The following is a 21,094-nucleotide window of genomic DNA, read 5'->3' on the forward strand; positions in this document are numbered from 1 at the left end:
GTTTCCGTTGCTGTGCAAAAGCTTTTAAGTTTCATTAGGTCCCATTTGTTTATTTTTGTTTTTATTTCCATTTCTCTAGGAGGTGGGTCAAAAAGGATCTTGCTGTGATTTATGTCATAGAGTATTCTGCCTCTTCAATAAGTGCTGCTGGGAAAACTGGACAGCTACATGTAAAAGAATGAAACTAGAACACTCCCTAACACCATACACAAGAATAAACTCAAAATGGATTAAAGACCTAAATGTAAGGCCAGACACTATCAAACTCTTAGAGGAAAACATAGGCACAGTGATGCTTTCTTGACCCACATACTGCTTTTTTAACTGGGAAATTTTACATAAGAATCTGGATTTCTGCTTTCCCTTGAAAACCTGAAAGGCCTGGCAGTACTGAATCTACATTCTTGCATAACAACTGTTGGCTGGAGCTGAGGAGCAGCTAGCCATTTAGACAGGGCATGCACTTCATTTCCATGCAGTTCCCACCATTCCCAATTATCTGATGCCTACTGCCTCACTAGTTTACATGTCTGCCTGGTCCCTCTAGGCATCTGTGTGGGACTCTTTTTCCATAAAACTGTCTATTACAGGAATTCTTGGCTAGAGCGGGGAGCGTGGACAAACCAAGTGAGTCATCATGCCATAATATGCCACTGTTACTGTTACTAATGAATCTCCCCTCCCTTAGGTGCATTGACAGTTCCATATGGAACAAATGTCCATTTTCTTGTAAATTCTACTCTTTGGTCTTAGTTCTGCTCCCCAGACATTTGTAAACACTTGACAGTCCTTGAGAGATCTGAAGAAAGCTCTCATGCCTTATGTTTTTTACACATGGATGAGGATCCACTTTGTGCCGGTTTTAATACTGAGGGAAAGACAACGAATAAGATAAGCTCTTTACTCTCAAGAAGTAAGTCCAGGGGACTTCCCTGGTGGTCCAGTGGTAAAGAATCCACCTTACAATGCAGGGGGCGCAGGTTTGATCCCTGTTCAGGGGACTAAGATCTCACATGCCACGGGGCAACTAAGCCTGCACACCACAACTACCGATCTCGCACACCTCAACTAGAGAGCCGGCGTGCTGCAAACTACAGAGCTCACGCACTCTGGGACCTGCATGCCACAACTAGAGAGAAGCCCATGCACATCAACAAAGAGCCCCTGCGCTGCAACGAAAGATCCCACATGCCTCAACGAAGATCCCATGTGCCGCAACTAAAACCTGACACGGGCTTCCCTGGTGGCACAGTGGTTGAGAGTCCGCCTGCCGATGCAGGGGACACGGGTTTGTGCCCCGGTCTGGGAAGATCCCACATGCCGCGGAGCGGCTGGGCCCGTGAGCCATGGCCGCTGAGCCTGCGCGTCTGGAGTCTGTGCTCCGCAACGGGAGAGGCCACAACAGTGAGAGGCCCGCGTACCGCAAAAAAACAAAACAAACAAAAAAAACCTGACACAGACAAAAATAAAAATTAAATAAATAAATAAATAATAAAAATAAATCTTTTAAAAAAAGCAAAAAGAAGTAGGTCTAACAAAAGACAAGTGTTGGTGAGGATGTGGAGAAACTGGAACCCTTGCACGTCGTTGCTGGGAATGCAAACTGGTGCAGCCTCTATGAAAAACAGTACAAAGGTTCCTCAAAAAATTAAAAATAGAACTACCTTATGATCCAGCAATCTCACTTCTGGGTATATCCAAAAGTATTGAAATCAGGATCTCAAAAAATGAGTTATTACCACTTCCATGTTCACTGCAGCTCTATTCACAATAGCTAAGCTGTGGAAGCAAACTAAATGTCCATCAATGAATGAGTGTATTTAAAGAATGATATATACATTATTATTATTATAGAATATTATTAAGCCTTAAACATGAAAGAAATTCTGCAATATGCAACAACACAGATGGACCTCTTGAGGACATTATGCTAAGTGAAATAAGCCAGACACAGGAAAACAACTATTGAATGATTCCATCTATATGAGATAGATAGAATCATCACATTCATAAAATCTTTAGAAGGCCAGAATGGTGGTTACCAGAGACTAGGAGAGCAAAAAGTGGAGAGTTATTTATCAACAGACAAAAAGTTTCACCTAAGTAAGATGAATGAGCTCTACAGACTTACTGTACATTTACCTATAGTTAACAATAATGTATTATACACTTAAAATTTGTTATGAGGATAGATTTCATATCGTGTTCTTACCACAATAAAAAATAAAATAAAATAAACTTTTAATAAAAAAGAAGTAATAGTCTACTAGAGAGAAATTGTTAGATATGAACAATAAAGGGTAACAGATGGTAAGGCAGCTCCTCACAGCTAAAATAGAGGCACAAAGTCAAGAGGGTGTACTGATCTGGAAGCAGAACCTGAGACAAAAACTTGGGTGCAGGTAGTAGAAATCCAGGAAGCAGGAGGACAAGAATAAGGCAAGTGAGACAGGAAAGAAGAAAAGCAAATAGAAGGTGCTTAATATGCAGGTCACCACTCTGAACAACCACGGCCTAATAGCTTGGGGGCCTCTCCAAAGAACCATGTAGTATGTGTCCCAGAATTGGCCCACCTGTGGATGGGAAGGCTGGGGCATTTATCCACGGACACTCCCATTGTTGCCCCCAGAGGGGTTAACTTCTCCACAAAGATGTGCCTGGACAGCACGGCTACCTTCAGTGACTTTGGAGAATGCCCAGGACAGCAAAGAGACACTCGTGCCACCTGCTAGCTTGACAGGGGCTGCTGGCAATGCTGAAAGCAGGTGGGCCGAGGGGATGGGGAATAGTGATCATGACCTTCACAGTCCTCCCGTGAAAAGGTGAAACCAGCCAAGTCTAAAAGATGAGTAGGTGTCCAGCAAACCAACTAAAAGCCAGGGTGAGAAGCAAAGAAAAAGAATGGGAATTTAAGACAGAAGGAACTTCACGAACAAAGACATGGAGATTAAAAACCATGAAGTGCTTTTAGAGAATCCATAGTACTTGGATCTGATTGGAGCACAGAAAGAGGATGAAGACCAGAAGCAACAAGAAACACAGTAAAAGAGAAAAATGGAAGCAGTAGGCAGAGGTCAGATCACAAGGGCTTTATATTATGCTCAGTAAGGTGTTTACACTGTATCCTGTACATAAGTGGTTCTTGGCCTTTTCAGGGTTATAGAGCCTTTTGAGAATCAAATAAGAGCTATGGACCTTCTCCCCCATCTGAGTGCATAAATATCTGAAATTCTACACATAGTACGACATACAGATTCCATAACACAATCCTTTGATTCAGGTTAAGAATTCCAGCTGGAAACAAGAAAACATTACTGGGTCTTTAGCAACTATATAGTCAGGATTATTGTTTGTAAATAACAGAAACCTACATGAACTAACTTAATCAAAAGTAATTAATTTTAAAGTTATTAGGGAGCTCACAAAATCTATCAAGATTACAGATTCCTATTCTCTATTAGAACTCGAGAACCCAGGTGGGGCTGGGTCAGACGCCAAGGGAAACAGGCAGTGAGGACCATTGCCGAAGTCTCTCCACAAGTCTGGATATGACATTGGACTCTAGATACTTTGTCAATGAACCCTGTGGCTATTAGACTCAAAGCCCGAGACATAAGCATGTGCCAGGACACAGGATGAACTGAGGACCCTTGCTCACACTCAGGTGACAAGTGACCTGTGAGAGGCAAATCTGACCCCTCAGTTTCCACCATAGGAGGCAAGACCTCTCACCAGTGTGCATACAGCAGCAGATTTCCCCAGGAAAGGGGCCTGGATGCCAAGTAGTTAAACTATGGCATCTGTCCCAGCAGCAGTGAAATACCACAGCTCTGTTAGCATTTAAGTCTTTTCTCCAGACCAGCCCCCCAGTTTCTCTCACATGATTGGATTTCAAGTCTCCTTCACTGATTATTTCTCTGAACACACGTTAGTCTGTGTATGCCCTTCTTAAAAGTAGTTCCCCCAGTTGGTCTGAGTGCAAAGTAGAGCTGGACCATCATCTCCCTCATTCTCAATACAGTGAGTTTCTTCACGTAGCCTCGCAGCGCCAAAGTGTGTAAAGATTGTGTGGCGATGGAAGAACGCAGAGCACTGGTTTTAGAGCTAAAAAGTGATAAATATTTTGGGAATCAGACTTAACTTGGATAAAGACTTCATCTCAGGATAATTAATCAAAACAAAATAAATAAATATGCTGGTCTGAGAGAACTGGAAATCTTATCATGTAATTGTATAATTAATCTTTCTGAGACTCTCATACCCCAAGATACTTTCCCACTGTTCGGGTGGGGTGCTAAAAGCAGTTGTGGTTTTAGCCGTCTTTGCACAGTCATGGAGCTGCACGCTACTGGCCAATTTCTCTCCAAACACAAAGCTCCACTGGGCTAAACCAAGAGCTGGTTTCCAAGGACAGCCATCCAGAGGTGGGTGGGGGACACCACTTCAGAATCCACTCCAGAGCCCTCTGCTTTCCTATGCAGCACAGTTGTAAGTCCCAGTTCTGTGGCATAGAATCTTTGGAGTATTTAAGCAGTAGAATGGAAAACCACTATACAGTCCTCATGGAAGTTGGACTGTGGTTTCAAATTTATTTTCCTAGTAATAATATTTTTCATAAATGTGAAGTTTCTGAAATGGTCAAACCCACAAAAAATAAACTGCTGTTTTCAGCCACATTAATGTCCCATTCCCATGCTGCAAAGACTAAATTAAATTAGCATTTTACATTTAAGGGGGAAAAAAGCTTTAACTACCTGCTTTTAAAAAGCAAAACCACTGATGAAAAAAATATATATGCACTTTCAACACAAACCACATTAATCCACGGAAAACTACATTCCAAGAGGCACTTGTGAATATTTTCAAATCCACAGCATAATGCCATCTTGTCTGTACACAGTAACAGCGCCCGCACATGTTTATAGCTTCACTTTCTCAGATTTCCAGGAGTAGCAAGAGCCAGCACTGTCTGTGTCATAATAAATTCTACTCCTCTATCTTGAAACCTTTGCTTCACTCTGTTGTGGTCACCGTCACTGGCATTCTACTCTCTGGCAATAGAGTAAGTTCCTGTTAACCCCTGGGCCATGCAAACAACAAGACAGAGTCCATTGCTCCCTTCCTTTTCATTCTATACTCTACCTTCCTAGTTCAGATTCTTATCATCCCAGGTCTGAACAAATACTCTACCTTCTCACTGGTCTCCCTCTCACCTCCTATCAACATGTATACAGCTGCCATAATAAACTTCCCAAATCACCCTTTTGTTGGGGTGTTCCCCAATATTTCATTGCATCAAATGCTGCATTATTTTTTCATTCTCCAGTAAATGAGGGCACACACATTCCAATCCAGCAGGACACACTGAGTCTTCTGAACGTGCCCAATCCTTTCCTACTTCTTACGGTGTGTTTGTGTCACTTCCTGCTTGCTATACCACACTCCATCACTGCCTGTCCAACAGGGGAGGCTCCGAATTGGTACTGTACCCACACTAGTTCTGTAATCCCCAAATCTCAATGTCAGCACAAATGCCCCTCCCTCCATGAGTCTCTCCCAGAACATTCTAGTCACTGATTACTGTGTGTTCCCCTCTAATTATAATTATCACACACTACTTTATGAGGGCAAAGACTGTGCCATCTTCATCTTTATAGCCCAACCTAATAGAGTGTCTTGAATAGAGAAGGTTCTCAATAAATGTCACCTCCCATCCCATCAGCAAAGGAAGAACCTGAGGTTGCTTGCTGGATGAGCTGCATTTTTATGTTCCCCTCTCTTTCTTGAGGAAACTATACTTTTCAATTAACTTTCCAGAACTGCCCTAAAACTTGTTTTTGAAAAACGTGAAAGGAGCAGACAATCTCAAGTCATCTGAAAAGGAGCTCAGGGAGTTGGGAAGGAATCTTGGTCAGAGCTGAATGAAGGGCTATGGAAAACAATGGTCACACTTGCCTAGAGCTGGCCTGTCCTGGTATTTTAACATAAAAGGGAATGAGTTCTTGTCTTTGTTTTCTCCTATGAATTGAATTACAGGGGGGAAAATGTAAGAGACAAAAAAGATGAAGGAGAAGAAAAGGAGAAATCAGTGCTTATCTGAGAAATAAGTAGTGTATTTCCATCAGAACACTTCAATGATTACTTTATTGCTGTCTTCCCACAAAATGATAAATAAATGAGAGCAAAGGACTATCTGCCCTTCCTGATTGCTAATGCACAGTCTCTAGCATGGTGCTTGAATAGTTGCCCTCAACTGAGTATCTGTTGAGCAGAGGAATAAAAATTTGCTTCTGGTTTCTTATAGTATTCACTTATTTGACAATATGGTCAAAAAGTAGTAGTTTACCAAAATACAACAACAGTTTAAGCAACTGAGAAGCTATGTTATGTGCCATGAAAAAGACCCAACAAGACTACACAGGATGTTGCCCAGAGTTTGCTGTTGAGCAGCGTGCACTGGAGCAGACCAGGAAGGTGACATGGGCACTGGATGAGGGGGGACTGGGAGTGAGGGAGCTCTGACTCGTTTTAAATGTGGCCCTCTTCTTAATTTCCTCATGGCAAGTATGGAAGATAATATACCTACACTACACCTAGACTTTCCAAAATGCAGTGTAGTATTAGGGAAGATAAAAATGCTTCAATTTCACAAACATCTAATGAGATGTCCCTATTCTCAAGGTGCTCGCAACATAACTGGTGATATCCTGAAGAGATAAATGAGGATGCTGCTATTTCACAGAAGCCCATGATTGCAAATGTGTTTATGCAGCTCTCTGGGGACCAGGGTGAGAAGTGAATGCACACAGGCATGAGTTTGTTTGTGGTTTCTCTGTGTTTGTGTTTATGTGCTTCTTCATAAACATGCCGTGTGTACACGTCAGTCTCTCCCCTTTATCAGATTCAATTTCGCTTTATTTTTGTCCATATGACTCTTTCCCTTTTGATTTTCATCTCTCTGTCCCCTTCCCCCATGAGTCTAAAATACAGAAATGAAGCATATATCTTGTTATTTCTTGTGTTGAGTAGAATTTTACATCCCTTGTTCTTGGAACAGGGTTTGGTTCCCCATTAAAAGAATAAACATATTGCTTTCCTATGCAGGTGGTCTCTGGTTTTTTGTAATGTTGCATCAGTGGTCCTTGACAGAAGAAAGGCTTTCTAACATTAGAGAGGTCTAATGGACTGAGGGGGTGCTCATTCTTGTGGTCGCTCCTACCCCATTCCCTCCTAAAGACAATAAGAGGAATCATCTTCCTCAAACTTTTTTTAAAAAAACTACGCAATGTCTCTGCCCTTAACATAGAGTGGTGCCCTGTCATGTTTTCATCTGGAACTTACAGCATGAGGGATGATCAATTGATGTTTCATGTGGTTAATACTATGAATGTCTAATTTTTCCAGAGAGGAAGTGCAGATGGCCAACAGGCACATGAAAAGATGTTCAACATCGCTAACCATCAGGGAAATGCAAATCAAAACCACAATGAGATATCACCTCACACCTGTCAGAATGGCTATCATTAAAAAGAACACAAATAACAAATGTTGGTGAGGATGTGGAGAAAAGGGAACCTTTGTACACTGTTGGTGGGAATGTAAATTGGTGCAGTCACTATGGAAAACAGTAGGGAGATTCCTCAAAAAAGTAAAAATGGAACTACCATATGATCCAGTAATTCCTCTCCTGGCCATAAAAAAGAATGAAATTTTGCCATTTGCAGCAACATGGATGGAGTTGGAGGGCATTATACTAAGGGAAATAAGTTAGACAGAAAAAGACAAATACTGTATGATATCACTTATATGTAGAATCTAAAAAATACAACAAACGTAGATTTAACAACAACAACAAACACCTCACACCTGTCAGAATGGCTATCATTAAAAAGAACACAAATAACAAATGTTGGTGAGGATGTGGAGAAAAGGGAACCTTTGTACACTGTTGGTGGGAATGTAAATTGGTGCAGTCACTATGGAAAACAGTAGGGAGATTCCTCAAAAAAGTAAAAATGGAACTACCATATGATCCAGTAATTCCTCTCCTGGGTAGACAGCCAAAAAAAACCAAAAACACTAATGCAAAAAGATATAAGCACCCCAATATTCACAGCAGCATTATTTACAATTGCCAAGATATGGAAGCAACCCAAGTGTCCATCAACAGATGAACAGATAAAGAAGATGTGAGAATACACACACACACACACACACACACACACACACAAAATGGAATACTACAAAGCCATAAAAAAGAATGAAATTTTGCCATTTGCAGCAACATGGATGGAGTTGGAGGGCATTATACTAAGCGAAATAAGTTAGACAGAGAAAGACAAATACTGTATGATATCACTTATATGTAGAATCTAAAAAATACAACAAACGTAGATTTAACAACAACAACAAAAAGCAGACTCACAGATATAGAGAACAAACTAATGGTTACCAGTGGGGAGAGGGAAAAGAGGAGGGGCAATATAGAGATGGAGGAGTAAGAGGTACAAACTATTAGGTATAAAATAAGCTACAAGGGTACATTGTACTACATGAGAAATATAGCCAATATTTTATAATAACTATAAATGGAGTATAACCTTTAAAAATTGTGAATCACTATGCTACATACCTGTAATATATAATATTTTACAGCAACTATACTTCAATTTTAAAAACTGTGAATGTCTATACAGATACAATGGATAATAATTTTTGTTGGCATTACAATTGATATTTGGCAATAATCTGCAAAAATCACTAGATACAAGGATAGTAACTCACCTCTGCTGACTTGCATGGAAACAAATTGAGAACAAATTTACATGAGTAGGAAGAGGTACACAGTTTCTAATTTAGAAGTTCTTATTAGGAAACTTTCTTCCACCTGAAGCTAGGTACTCTGAAAAATAACAAAGGATAGGAAGTAAATAACTAATATCGAACAGCAGGAGATGTATTCCTGGACCATGCCCTAAGATTCTAGAATGACAGCTTCCTGAAAAGAGACTGAGTGAACGCCACAAGACAGGGAAGACAATGATAAACCACCAGGACTAAGAAGGCTTTCACCAGAAAAAGTGCAGATAAAATGCCAGTATGAGAGAAATGTGCAACCTCAAAACATGTCACAGTAGGTCTAATTATTAAGTGAAAATAATTTGGAATTTGGTCAAGAACAATATCTGTCATCCCAGATGTCTGGAAAGAAATGTCAACTTCCTATTTTTATATGAGAAAGTAAACTGGTTTTCACTGGTATCCCACATCTGCTGGCATGGAGCAGCGGCCAGGTCCATGGCACCTCCAGGACCCACTGGCCCTTCCTTCAGCTTCTCCTACTCTTGGACCAGGTACATGTTTGGCTTCTGCTGCAGGACACCGGTATCATCAAAGTGGGAAACCTGGAGGTGGTGAGAGTCTGACCCTGGTTCCAGTCCACCTTCATGGGCTCTGGCTTGTCCTTGCTCTCCCCCACTTCACATCCATCATCACTTCCTGCCTGTCTTTCCTACTGGCTTCAGGCTTCAGCACCAGATGCAAAGATATAGCCTTATGGAGACTGTTCAAACAGCTTTCACAATTACATGTGGTCAAATCTATATAACAAATCCCTTTCTCTGATAGAACCCTGACTGACAGCCTCATGTCACATTAATAGTTAAGACTGTAGGGGGAGGTCTCTGGGGTTAGACTACAGGGTTTGAATCCCAACTCTGCTACTTTTAGCTGCGTGAGCTTGGGCAAGTGACTTAATTGTTCTGTGCCTTGGTTTCCTCATCTGTAAAGTAGCAAAATATTGGAACCTACGTTATGGGATGTTCCTAGCATCAAAACCATCCGACGCTAGTCCTTATCCTTTAGGTTCCTCTAAATTAAATCTATGTAACCTGTGCTATATTTCACTTACACAGATTTGAAATGTTTTAAGGAAAAGCCCATATGTGAATTAAAAGACCACTGTCAGAAGCACTGAGATGCAAGATAGAATGTTCTGCTGGCTGGAAAACCTTGGTAACATTTTCTGCTTACAGAACAAAAAAGGAATATTCATCTGTATTTACAGTTATGTCAGTGAACACAAACCTAATTAGTATTGTAATGGCCAAATGCATTTGCTTTTGTCTTTTAAACAGAATTTCAAACAAACAAAAACAACACCTACCAAAAAATTCCTCATTCACTAGAGGAAGTTTGACTATCACATCTCAACAGTGTGAACAGATGAGGAGAGTTGGGGAGAGAGGGGAGAAGGAGCTGGGAATGCATCAGTATTGAAACGTGTGTGTCCGAATGTGCTTAAGACACAGTTTACAGCCTTGGAAAGAACTATTTCATGTAGGTACTCTGAACATGAGGAACATGAGGACCATATTAACAAACAAGTTTAGGAAATGTTTTAAAAGTACTTAGAATAGTGCTTGTCACATAGTTAAGTGTTCAATGTTAGTTATTGTTAATAAGATCATTAATGTACACGAAGAGATTTTCTTAAAGGCTAGATATAACCACTCTCTAGCTGGACTTTGAGTACCTTCTTGAATTGGCCTCCTACCCATTACTTCTCCACATGAATAGAAGAAAATTAATTTAACACATTTATTCATTTAGCAAACATTTGCTAGGTACCACAGGAATACAGAAATGCACAAAACAAGGATGCTCTTTCAAGGATACAAATGCTGCTGGAGGATGATGACTCACATTTAGCTGCTGTGACTCTTTCAGGATTTATTTCTGGGAAATGCCATTATGGCAACTATTGTATGTGAATTTCATGTGATGCTACAAGAGCTGTTTCCAGCTTGCTTTCATAGCTGTAGGTCACCAGAGTCTATGGGGTTGCTGTTATTAGGAGAGTAGATGTCCCCTTCCTCCTTTCCTGAAGCATGCACAGTCTCCCTGAAGCTGGTGGTCAATACACAAGGATGACCTTCCTAGAGGGAGGAAAATTTTCTTCTTTGGGAAAGACGATCAGAGTGTTTGACAGAGGAAAATGTTAAGTCTCGTTGGTCTAACTCTCTACCACATCTTCTACTGCTGGCCCTGCCCAAATCACATTAACTCAAGAAACTTGAGGAACTCAAGGGTTTGAAGGTACAGAGTATGAAGAGGCAATCAAGCTCATAGGTTCATTCTGGGCCTGCCTCAGTCTAAGATGACCAAGTGTATTTAACACTACTGCAGGGGTCAACTTGTCTTCAAAATGTACCTGCAGAATTTGTTTCATTTTAGCTCTTTTAAAACTCTCACACAAGTGAATGAAAATTCCAGAATTCCCTGGCTTTTGTGGCTCCAGAATGGCCTCAGGAGCCAGAAACCAGGCTCTGTGGGATAAGAGGGAGATTCTGAGCTCTGGCCTACCCCGTCAGTGGCTCAGGCACCAACCAGTACACAGCACATATCACAGCTGTGTACGTGATTCCTACACACTGGTACTGTTCTACTGTTCCTACAGAAGTTGGGTTTTTAAGATGCCATGTCTTTAAAATCATACTTAATAGTGTATGTTCGCATTGCATTTTCAGTTCCTTAAATATCTGAAGAGGCAAGGTGAACCAGTGAATAGGGGTATATAATGCACACATCTGAAAGAGGAAGAGGAAAACCCAGGAAGGAAGCCTCATCCCCAAGTAATTTGGGGTAACGGTTCAGCCCATTTCTTCCTAGAAATTAAAGAAGCTTTACTCCTGGCATGGTCCTGCCCTCTGTGGCCAGACAGCTGAGAAGTCAACAGCAGCTGAGGAGCAAAAAGGAGAGAATAGGCAGAGGGGGAAAGGAAAAAGACCTAAGTGAAAGCAAATTTTCCCCATACTTGTCTTCCAAAACAACTAAAGCATATCTTTTGTGTATAACAAAAATAGTTATTTGACTTATTCTTTTATACTTTGTTTCATAAGAATCTATTACCTTGTAAAAATGAAAACAAAAGACAAAACTAAAGGACTCTGTTTTTGTTTTTGCGGTGCGCGGGCCTCTCACCCTTGCGGCCCCTTCCGTTGCGGAGCATAGGCTCCGGACACACAGGCTTAGCGGCCATGGCTCACGGGCCCAGCCGCTCCGCGGCATGTGGGATCTTCCCAGAGCGGGGCACGAACACGTGTCCCCTGCATCGGCAGGCGGACCCCCAACCACTGCGCCACCAGGGAAGCCCAGGACTCATTTTTATTTGGCCTTATTAGGAGTCCATCACACAGATTTTAAGGATTTCTGCTCAACCAGTATCTGTAAACTCTAGAAAGGTCCTTTGGAGTTTCTTCTAGGCTCTTTACATAAAACTTTTCTTCAAAATTCTTATAAGAACAACAATTGAATGTGTTGAAATCATAGAATTTAGTACCTGATATCTTACGAGCTATTTTTAAATCAATTTCCTTGATATTGAGAACACAACTAGAAATTGAAATTACTGACTGACTCCAAGTACCTTTATACTTCTCCATTAGATAAAAAATAAACTACTCTTCTTAGACTTAACTGAGATAATCCATGAGGACTACACTTTTATCAAACGAGAAAATTCCACAGCACTTCTCATGGCTCTTCTGTAACAGAAGAGCTCACGCACATCCTGGCCAAAGTTGAGTTTGCTCCTTAGATTAAGCAAGCTACTGGATGCCACTCGGCTTTACATCTTCTAAGGCAAAAGCACCAGAATGGGAAATAGCCAAAAGGAAACTCTTTAACCACAACGTAATCTATCTTCATCACCTCTCTTTAGTTTCAAGAGAAAACCATAGCCAAGAAAAATGAAAACTTTATATTACCTTCCTTACTTGGTACAGGATTGCTAAAGCCAGCTGATTAATATACTGAGATAAAAAGTACTGGCAGCAAGAGTGTTGGATTAAATCAAAAGACTGGGATTTGGGATCTGGCTCCAGCACTTACTACCTCTCTAGTTTTGTGACTACATGTAACTCTATGACCTCAGTTTCCTCATCTGTGAAATGAGGATAACCATGTGCCCCAGGGTTACTGTGAGATTCAAATCAGATAATGCAGATAAAGAGTAATGTATAAACCATACACTAAATAAATAAGTTTTTTTAATTTTTTTTTTTTTACTCTGTATGTCTTCCTAAAGAGCAGTCTATGCCAGTGCCTCATACTTGCTCAAAAGCCATGATTATCGCTCGTGACTTTGGAAATCACAGGATCCAAACAAATTAGTCAGCAACTGGACAGCACTCTGTCAGCATATGGTCATAGGCAAAGTTGGTAATCCAAGCAAGGAGATTCGTGTCCATCCCAGCAGAATGCATCTAAGCAGCAGGGCCACCCAACCCGGAGCACAGGCTGAGCAGTCCCGAAAGGAATGCTCCCAGTAAATTCTCCCTTTCTTAAACCAGCACCCACACCACCTGACCCATTCTCTACCTCAGTTTCCATTTACTCCCTCATGGACTCCTCTGTTTAACCTCCAGTGTGTGTCCTTGACTTCGCTCCCATGGTAGATACATACTCCCACTCTCCTAGCTCTGACCACAGCTTCACCTTTTCCTCTGGGGTCACACCTTAGGAAACACCCTTCCCAAATCAGCCTGGCCCCAAGCTTCTAGAAACCCAAACATTATGCCACACCCTTAGATAATTCCTATCTGTGAGCAAGGCCTGACAAATAATCCTTAAATTTTTTCCTAACCAATAATACTTTAATTTTTCCCTACCAGTCCTTAGTGATGGATTATAGCCATTCTAAACAATGTCTAAAGGATTTGAGAATTTTGTTTTGTGCGTGTATGTGTGTTTAACTTTAATGGTCTCTAAGGATTTCTAAATCTAATTATTAGAAATTTGGAAAAAGAAAATAACATGGGCCTTTGGAACGCTGGCTAGTTTAGCAGAGGCTGAAAGCCACAGTTTGACTGTAAACATCTCTCCTTATACTCTCACCTCAAGGTCAGCATCTCCCAACTCACACTCATATCCAGGTAAAGAAACAAAGGAATTTTGGCAGAAAGAGAACATTGGATTTCATATCCCTTTGAGAAAGGCGTGGATTTCCATGATGGGAAAATCAGTCCAAGTCAAAACTAAGCATGTTAAAGTGTAGGCATCTGGAATAAAGGGGTGGTGGCACTCTCCAGAGTCCCCTGCTGGGGGCACACATCATCTGTGCCTCCACTCCCACAGTCTAAGGACAGTGCCACATTCAATAAGAATCATATTTTCTTAAGGGGTAATAGAAGCATTCATTTAAGGTCTTACACCAACCAAAGCACAAACTCAGAAGGAACAAGGCAAAGATATAAATGGATTTTGATTTCTAAAGTTAAAGCTGTGTGCCAAGAGAATTCAGCAGGAAATTTGGCTGAGGTTAGATGGCTGGATTCAGAGAGTAAATCAAGTGACATTAATCTAGGAGACTCTAGAATCCCACAGGCTGATTTATGTTCATAGTTTTTTTTAAACTTATTATGAAACCAAAAGGAGGAATCCTTTGAGGATGGTAGAATTACAAAATGGATTCATTCTATCAACATAGGTTTTGTTTGCACTCAATAAACCTAAGTAAATTATAGAAAGTCATGTAAGTGGGCCAGTAGGAAAGTTATTTTAGATAAAGAGGTAAGATTAAGTATTCATAGTTTTTACAAAAACAATGAAATCATTATTCTTTAGCGGGACAAAACTTAAATATATACATAAATAGCAATGCATATCCTATGATTAGCAAATTATCCTTTGTGTTTTCCAAGGTTTTCTGAGAAATTAACTTATTCCCAGAAATGCTTATTCAAAAGAGGAGTGGAGGGTGGGGGAGACAGGCAGATGCAGAGAAAAAGGCACAGGGATACGGAGAAAGAACAGGCTTCAGACAGAGAAGGATACAGATAAGAATTATATTGAGTTTATACGATAGGTAGGAACTGTTTCAGAAAAGAGGAAAGGGCAGTGATGTTTAGGATTAAAGGTCCAGAAGGAAGACCAAGAGTCAATTAGTGAGTGGAATGGTTAAGCCAGGACAACATTGTCCAAATGGGCATGTATGGGCTCAAACAGGAGACAGGACAGAACAGAGTTAAGGCCAAATTGAGGAGAAATTTAATATCCACGTTAAAGAGTTTAGGCAATGAGGTAATGATGGGCCTCTAAAGGTTTCTGAACTAAAAAGTAACACCATGAAAAGACTGCTTTAAGAAGATCTTTTGACAGTGAATATTTTCAATATCTATTAAGGTTTCTTTGCCTCTTAACCAAAAATTCCAAAATCTAATTATATAGTTTGGGTCTTTATTTGCTCTATATCTTTATTTAGATGCCTTACCATATCACCAGAAACTCATCATCTTGCCTCCAAAATCATTTCCCATACTACATTCCCTAACTTTCCCAGCATCCATACATCATCCTTCCTTATCTTCTATTCCTTTTCTTCTTCCGTTTCTCTCCTCCCTCCTTCCTTTCTAGACACAGGCAATCATCAATTCCAAATGAACTCTCCTTTACAGTCTTGAGAATCTACTCATTGAGATATCCACCAACAATCCCCCATTTCGGCATTTCTGCAATGGAGAGTAGAACTGGCATCCCTTTAGCCAGTATTTTTGGCATCCAACTCATACTGCACACAATGCCTCTTGACACATGTTTTCAAATACCCCACACCTCATGTTTCTGTCTTCCAGGCTCTACTCTTTGCCTGGAATGGTTGGTCACCTCTCTCAACCTGGGAAGGCCATAACTTTCTTTTCAGATCCAGCTTTAATTCAAGGCACATTCTCTAGGCATTTAGTCACTCTCTCCTCCATACTCTCAGGACTCCTGATAAATACTGTTATTAACAGTGGGTATTATTTACTGTGACTGTTCTGTGGCACTCTCCCCAGTTAGACACTAGGTCACTATAAGGTAGAGATCATGTCCTGCTTATCTGTATCCCAGCATCCAGCATAATACCCAGCCCAGTGAAGTTAACACATATATTTGCTGAATTAAAGAAACTGGATGATGTCTTAAGTCAAAAAATAAAGACTATTCCCCTGGAAGCTCTCCCTATCCAAAGACATACCCAACTTCGTCACTCAATAAACATTTTATTAAAACACTTACACGCAGTATTTAACAAGGTGTTGGTGATCTGGGCCTATCTACAAACTCAACCTGATATATCACTCACCACTATGTACATTGTTTTCAAGAAACACTCAACTATCTGTAGTTCTCTGGACATCCTCTCTTACTCCTCCCTGCCTCTATACCCGCTGTTTTGTCTGCTTGGGAGTCTTTCCGACTGCCTGTCTACCTAGGAAATTTCTATTTATTCAACTTTTGTCTGGTTGCTGTCTCCTTAGTAAAACCGGCTCTGACTTCTTTCTTTTCTGATCTCCCTAGACCCAAGAACACCTCCCTCACTGCACTCATTACTTTATGCTGGATCAGTTTTTTTCTTTATCTGTTTCCACTACTATTTTGTAAACTCCTTGAGTATCAAACCCTGTTGTGTTTATCTCTGTGTTCCCAATGCTCAGCCTCAAGGCCTAGAGGAGGGGAAGGAGAGGGAAGAGAAATAACAGAAGTAGCTGACATTTAAAAGCACCTACATTACCAAGCATTGTTCCTAACACATTACACTGACTACTTCTTTAAGTATTTCTTCCTATTATGCCTATTTCATGGTAAAACTAAGATAACAGAAAGGTTAAGAATTTGCAAATCTAGTCCCAAATGTAGTAAGTAAAGAAGCCGGAGATCTTAATCCAGGTGGTATGGCTATCCTTTGGTCTATTGCCTTTCTGGAATGGTGTCAGGAAACTTTCTCTGCCAAGGACCAGATAGCAAATATTTTATGTTTTGTGAGCTATTTAGACTCTGTCACAACTACTCAACTCTGCTGTTGCAGTGCAAAAGTAGCCATAGCCCATATATGGCTGTATTCCAGCAAGAGGCTAGTTGACAAAAACAGGTGGTAAGTCTGATTAGGACTGTAAGCCAGTTTGTTCATCTAGAAATTCAATAAATGTTCATCAAATTAAATTGGATCTAATGATGTTGGAAACCAAAACCTTCTCTCTGCCCTCAAGGAAAAGTTTTTCCCTTATCTAATCCTAAAGCCCTCAGCAGTTGCAGCCTTTAAGACTTTACTTGGCAGGCAAATCCACTGTAGGCACTCAAAAACCAGTTTCAGAACTGAAGTCAATGGGATGGACATGGGGCCCTGATCTTTGTGCTAAGCTCCCACCCCTGAACTCCACCTCAAGAGACTATTGGATCTTAGCCAGACGCCCCTGCCCCCAACAATGAAGTCTCACAAATAGATAACCTTTACTTCTAAGAAGAGAAGTCACTCCCAGGCTCTAGCCTGTACCTCCAACCCTTACCTGGCTTCCATCTGAGGTTTCTCATGTTATCAGTATAAATACAATATTACTGGAAACAGTAGGCAAACAGAAAACACTTCCACACTTAAGTGGGCCACAAGTTTCAACCCTAAGCAGTGAAGACTTCTTGGTGTTCCAGAATGTTGTTCCACAGCAGTCATGAGCACTGCTCTAACCTAGATCTTTTTATGTAAGTAGTAAAATAATCAGAAAAGTAGGTATGAAAAAAAAAAAAAGGATGAGAAAAAGAGGAGCTTATTGAATTGTAAATTCCTTTTTTTTTTCACTTCACCTCAGTGACATAAACCCCACCCTACAAAAGAACCAGTTGAATTGACATATACACACTATTATATATAAAAGATAACTAATGAGAACCTACTGTATAGCCCAGGGAACTCTACTCAGTGCTCTGTAATGACCTATATTGGAATGGAGTCTAGAAGAGAGTGGATATATGTATATGTATGGCTGATTCGCTTTGCTGTACAGCAGAAACTAACACGCTGGAATTGATATATACACACTACTATATATAAAATAGATAACTAATAATGACCTACTACATAGCACAGGGAACTCTACTCAGTACTCTGTAATGACCTGTATGGGAAAAGAATCTAAAAAAGAGTGGATATGTGTGTATGTATAACTGATTCACTTTGCTGTACAGCAGAAACTAACACAACATTGTAAATCAAGTATACTCCAATAAAAAAAATTAATCTGAAAAAAAGAACCATTTGCTTTATATTTCACAATATTTTGACATCCTATTGGAACTGAGCAGAACCCCGCAGTACCCTCCTCCCCCCCATTACAAAACCAAGAAGTTAATGACTAGGACAATAGAGTCAGAGACTCAGTGTCTGATGTACATTCCTGAGTTGTTTCACAGATACTATAACTGTCACCAGAGAACAGTTAACCGCATGGTGACCAGCTGTAGCCATGACATAAGCTACTCCAACTTGAGCAGTACTGAGTCTATGGCTAGCACAATTCCAAAAACTGGCCTCAAGAGAATGGGATTAACATTATTGCTCATAATGATCTATATCTTTGTGGGCATCAAAATTGTGGTTTGCTCTGCCTGTATATGTAAGCAGACAACTAAAATTGTCAGCAAAGAGATGCTATAGACCCATGATCACACCTTCCACTCTGAGAATACAGCACCCTATGTCAGCATGAAGAAGGTACAGAAGACAGACCTTCACCCCTAATCCCAGAGAAATGAAATGATGTTCTGATAAGTGGGGATATGTAAGCAGCTCTTTGCAGGAAACCACCCTCAGCAGGAAGCCCCTGTTCTTGTCACTTTAGCAAAGTTATATTGTAACTAACTCTTAAACCAGGCAGGCCCATGCTCTACTCATCTCCGGCCCAAGCACACCTTTCAAATCTTTTAATCACACAAAACCCTGCCTAACTTGTTGGTTCCTTCCCGTTGATCAAAGTAGAAATGAAGGATAAGTAATTAACAGATGACCAGATCTCTTCCCTAGCTTCCACTTCGGTAATCTCCTGATCAAACTGCGTGAGCAAGATAACATCTAGAGGAAGATCAGGAAGAGTCAACAAGCCTGCACACAAGCCTGCACGCAGTGAGGGATGGCAACAACTCTGACCTCCTATCTCAATGATTAACTGGGATTATTTTCTGTTTCCCTTTAAAAGATTTCATGGCCTAGCAGAATCTTGGGAGATGGTTTTTGAGGGACGCTGAGTCCACCATTTCCCCAGATTGCCGGCATTCTGCTTAAAGGCACCTTTCCTTCCTACCAGCATCTGTGAGTACATAATTGATTTTGTAAGCAGCAAACAGCGGGACCCGATTCATTCCATAACACTATGAAGTCCATGTCCTATTATCCATTATCTTCAAAACGGGCAATCACAAAACTAGAAACAAAGTACACCAACTGCATGACAAGGATCATATATGCTGCTCATGGACACTCAGATCCAGAGAGGTTAGTATAATATCCTGATTTAATTCTAGTGAGGAATACTTTGTTGTTGAAATTCACCGAAGAAGGTAACATAACTTGTCCTAGGTGCTACAAGATGCTTCCCACCAGAAAAAAAAAATTTTAAACAGCAAAATAAACTATAAATGTACATTTTAAATATTATTAGATCATCACTTTGGTGTTTGACCCCTAAACTGAGTTGGGCTCACATTTGGAAAAGTGCATGATGCTGCCAGTGAATTTACCATACCCACTGTAATTCTGTGGTTGGCATAAGCCAGAGAGGGAGAATTACAATGGTGAATTACGAACTTCTTGAGGGCAGGAAGTATGTATTATTCACCTTTGCCTCGCCAGAAAATCTGGCATATAGCAGGCCAGGAAATATTTGTTAATAAATGAATGAATGAATTTAATGAAGCCAAGAATCTAGATAATCAAGTTTGCCGAAACACACATGTTCTCCAAATTCCCTCAAGCATGCTTCAAAATCAGTATAATCCATGGGGACATTGGAAACTTTCCATCTGTGAGTGGGGAAACAACCCATGCCCTTATTTTCTCCAGCAGACTCACCGTCGTGAGTGTTTGGACTCAGGATTTGGGTCTTGAGTTCCTGCAGGCTAATTCCCAGGCACCTGCAGATCTCCTCAGGGCTATAGGGTTCAGAGTGAAGGGCATCTTCTGTGATCAACAACATTTCTTCCAGACTGAACCCCAGCTTGGCCTGCACCTCCTCTAGCCGCAATACTTCCTCCCATGGCAAGCATTTGTGCTTAGCCAGGAGCTGCAAGTTCAAACCAAGATAATGGTCAGTTTTCATTTCAGATGTTGATATGCACTATATTAATGAGCCAGATTCAACTTTAAGCTTTTTTGTTTCCATTCAACCTATCCACAATTCCCACCATTGCTTGAAAATGCACGCTCGGTTCAGATGTTTGAAATTAAACATGCTTGTGTGACACTCACAGGCTAGTTGAGTATTTTTCCTAAAAAAACTAATCCTCCACTGATTTTTTTGCCTGTCACCACTTTCCCTCAGGGCTATTTCTTTGAATAATTTTGTCCTTTTGTCCCTATTCAGTTAATCCCCAATACACCACTCTCTATAAAGTCTACAGAAAACTATTCAAATCTCACATGATCTGGGTCCTGAGGTGGGCACTGCATGCCCGATTTCATTTGAGCACTTCCTGTTTACAACATGCCTCTTTGAAATGGCTAATGAATTTAAGTATCTGGGCGTTTGGAGTCAAGTCCCAGATTTTAAATGAAAACCTCATTGGTGACCTTACAAAACACCACTGCATTAGGTCATTGGTGGTAGTAGAGCTGTATGCTTCTCTACCCTCAAGAAAAGAGTTTGGCTTCCAGTTGCATCCTGAGGCACCCCCTCAATCTACTGCAGAGGGTGAGATATAAACCAAACCTTTGTAACCGGGTCCACTAATGCGAACCGCACTCCAGAATGTGTGTCCCTCATCTTCCCCAAACCACCCTTCGGAGGTGACAATCAAAACAGTGAAGGTATCTCTCACCCTGAGGTCTACAAAATTCATTCCCCAGGTGTGAGGACTGCAGGTGCAGACAGCACAAATGGCAAAAAGGAGCAAACAAAAGAAGGGGAAATGTGCATCTGATTTACTCTTCTATTATGCTGATGATTTGATTTTCCTTCTTTTTGACAGGAAGCAGATTTACCAAAAGACCATTGTACTTGGTTAGGGCCACTCACTTCTGAAGAATGTTAATAACAGTAGTTCTTATATTCATTAATCCTCTTTTTAAGAC

At 40.7% G+C, this 21,094-nt stretch overlaps 1 protein-coding gene across 3 annotated transcripts in view; it reads right to left on the bottom strand.

The window, feature by feature from the left end:
• GALK2 (galactokinase 2) overlaps positions 1–21,094 on the bottom strand; it is a 142,361-nt gene that overhangs the window by 31,186 nt on the left and 90,081 nt on the right. For all 3 annotated transcript variants that reach the window (XM_024116899.3, XM_024116895.2, XM_055088241.1), the window contains one exon: positions 19,877–20,087. In XM_024116899.3, coding sequence (XP_023972667.1) covers positions 19,877–20,087 — 211 coding nt within the window. The remainder of the gene's footprint in view (positions 1–19,876; positions 20,088–21,094) is intronic.

This window comes from Physeter macrocephalus, chromosome 11 (genome assembly GCF_002837175.3).
Source record: "Physeter macrocephalus isolate SW-GA chromosome 11, ASM283717v5, whole genome shotgun sequence".
Classification (NCBI taxonomy): domain Eukaryota; kingdom Metazoa; phylum Chordata; class Mammalia; order Artiodactyla; family Physeteridae; genus Physeter; species Physeter macrocephalus.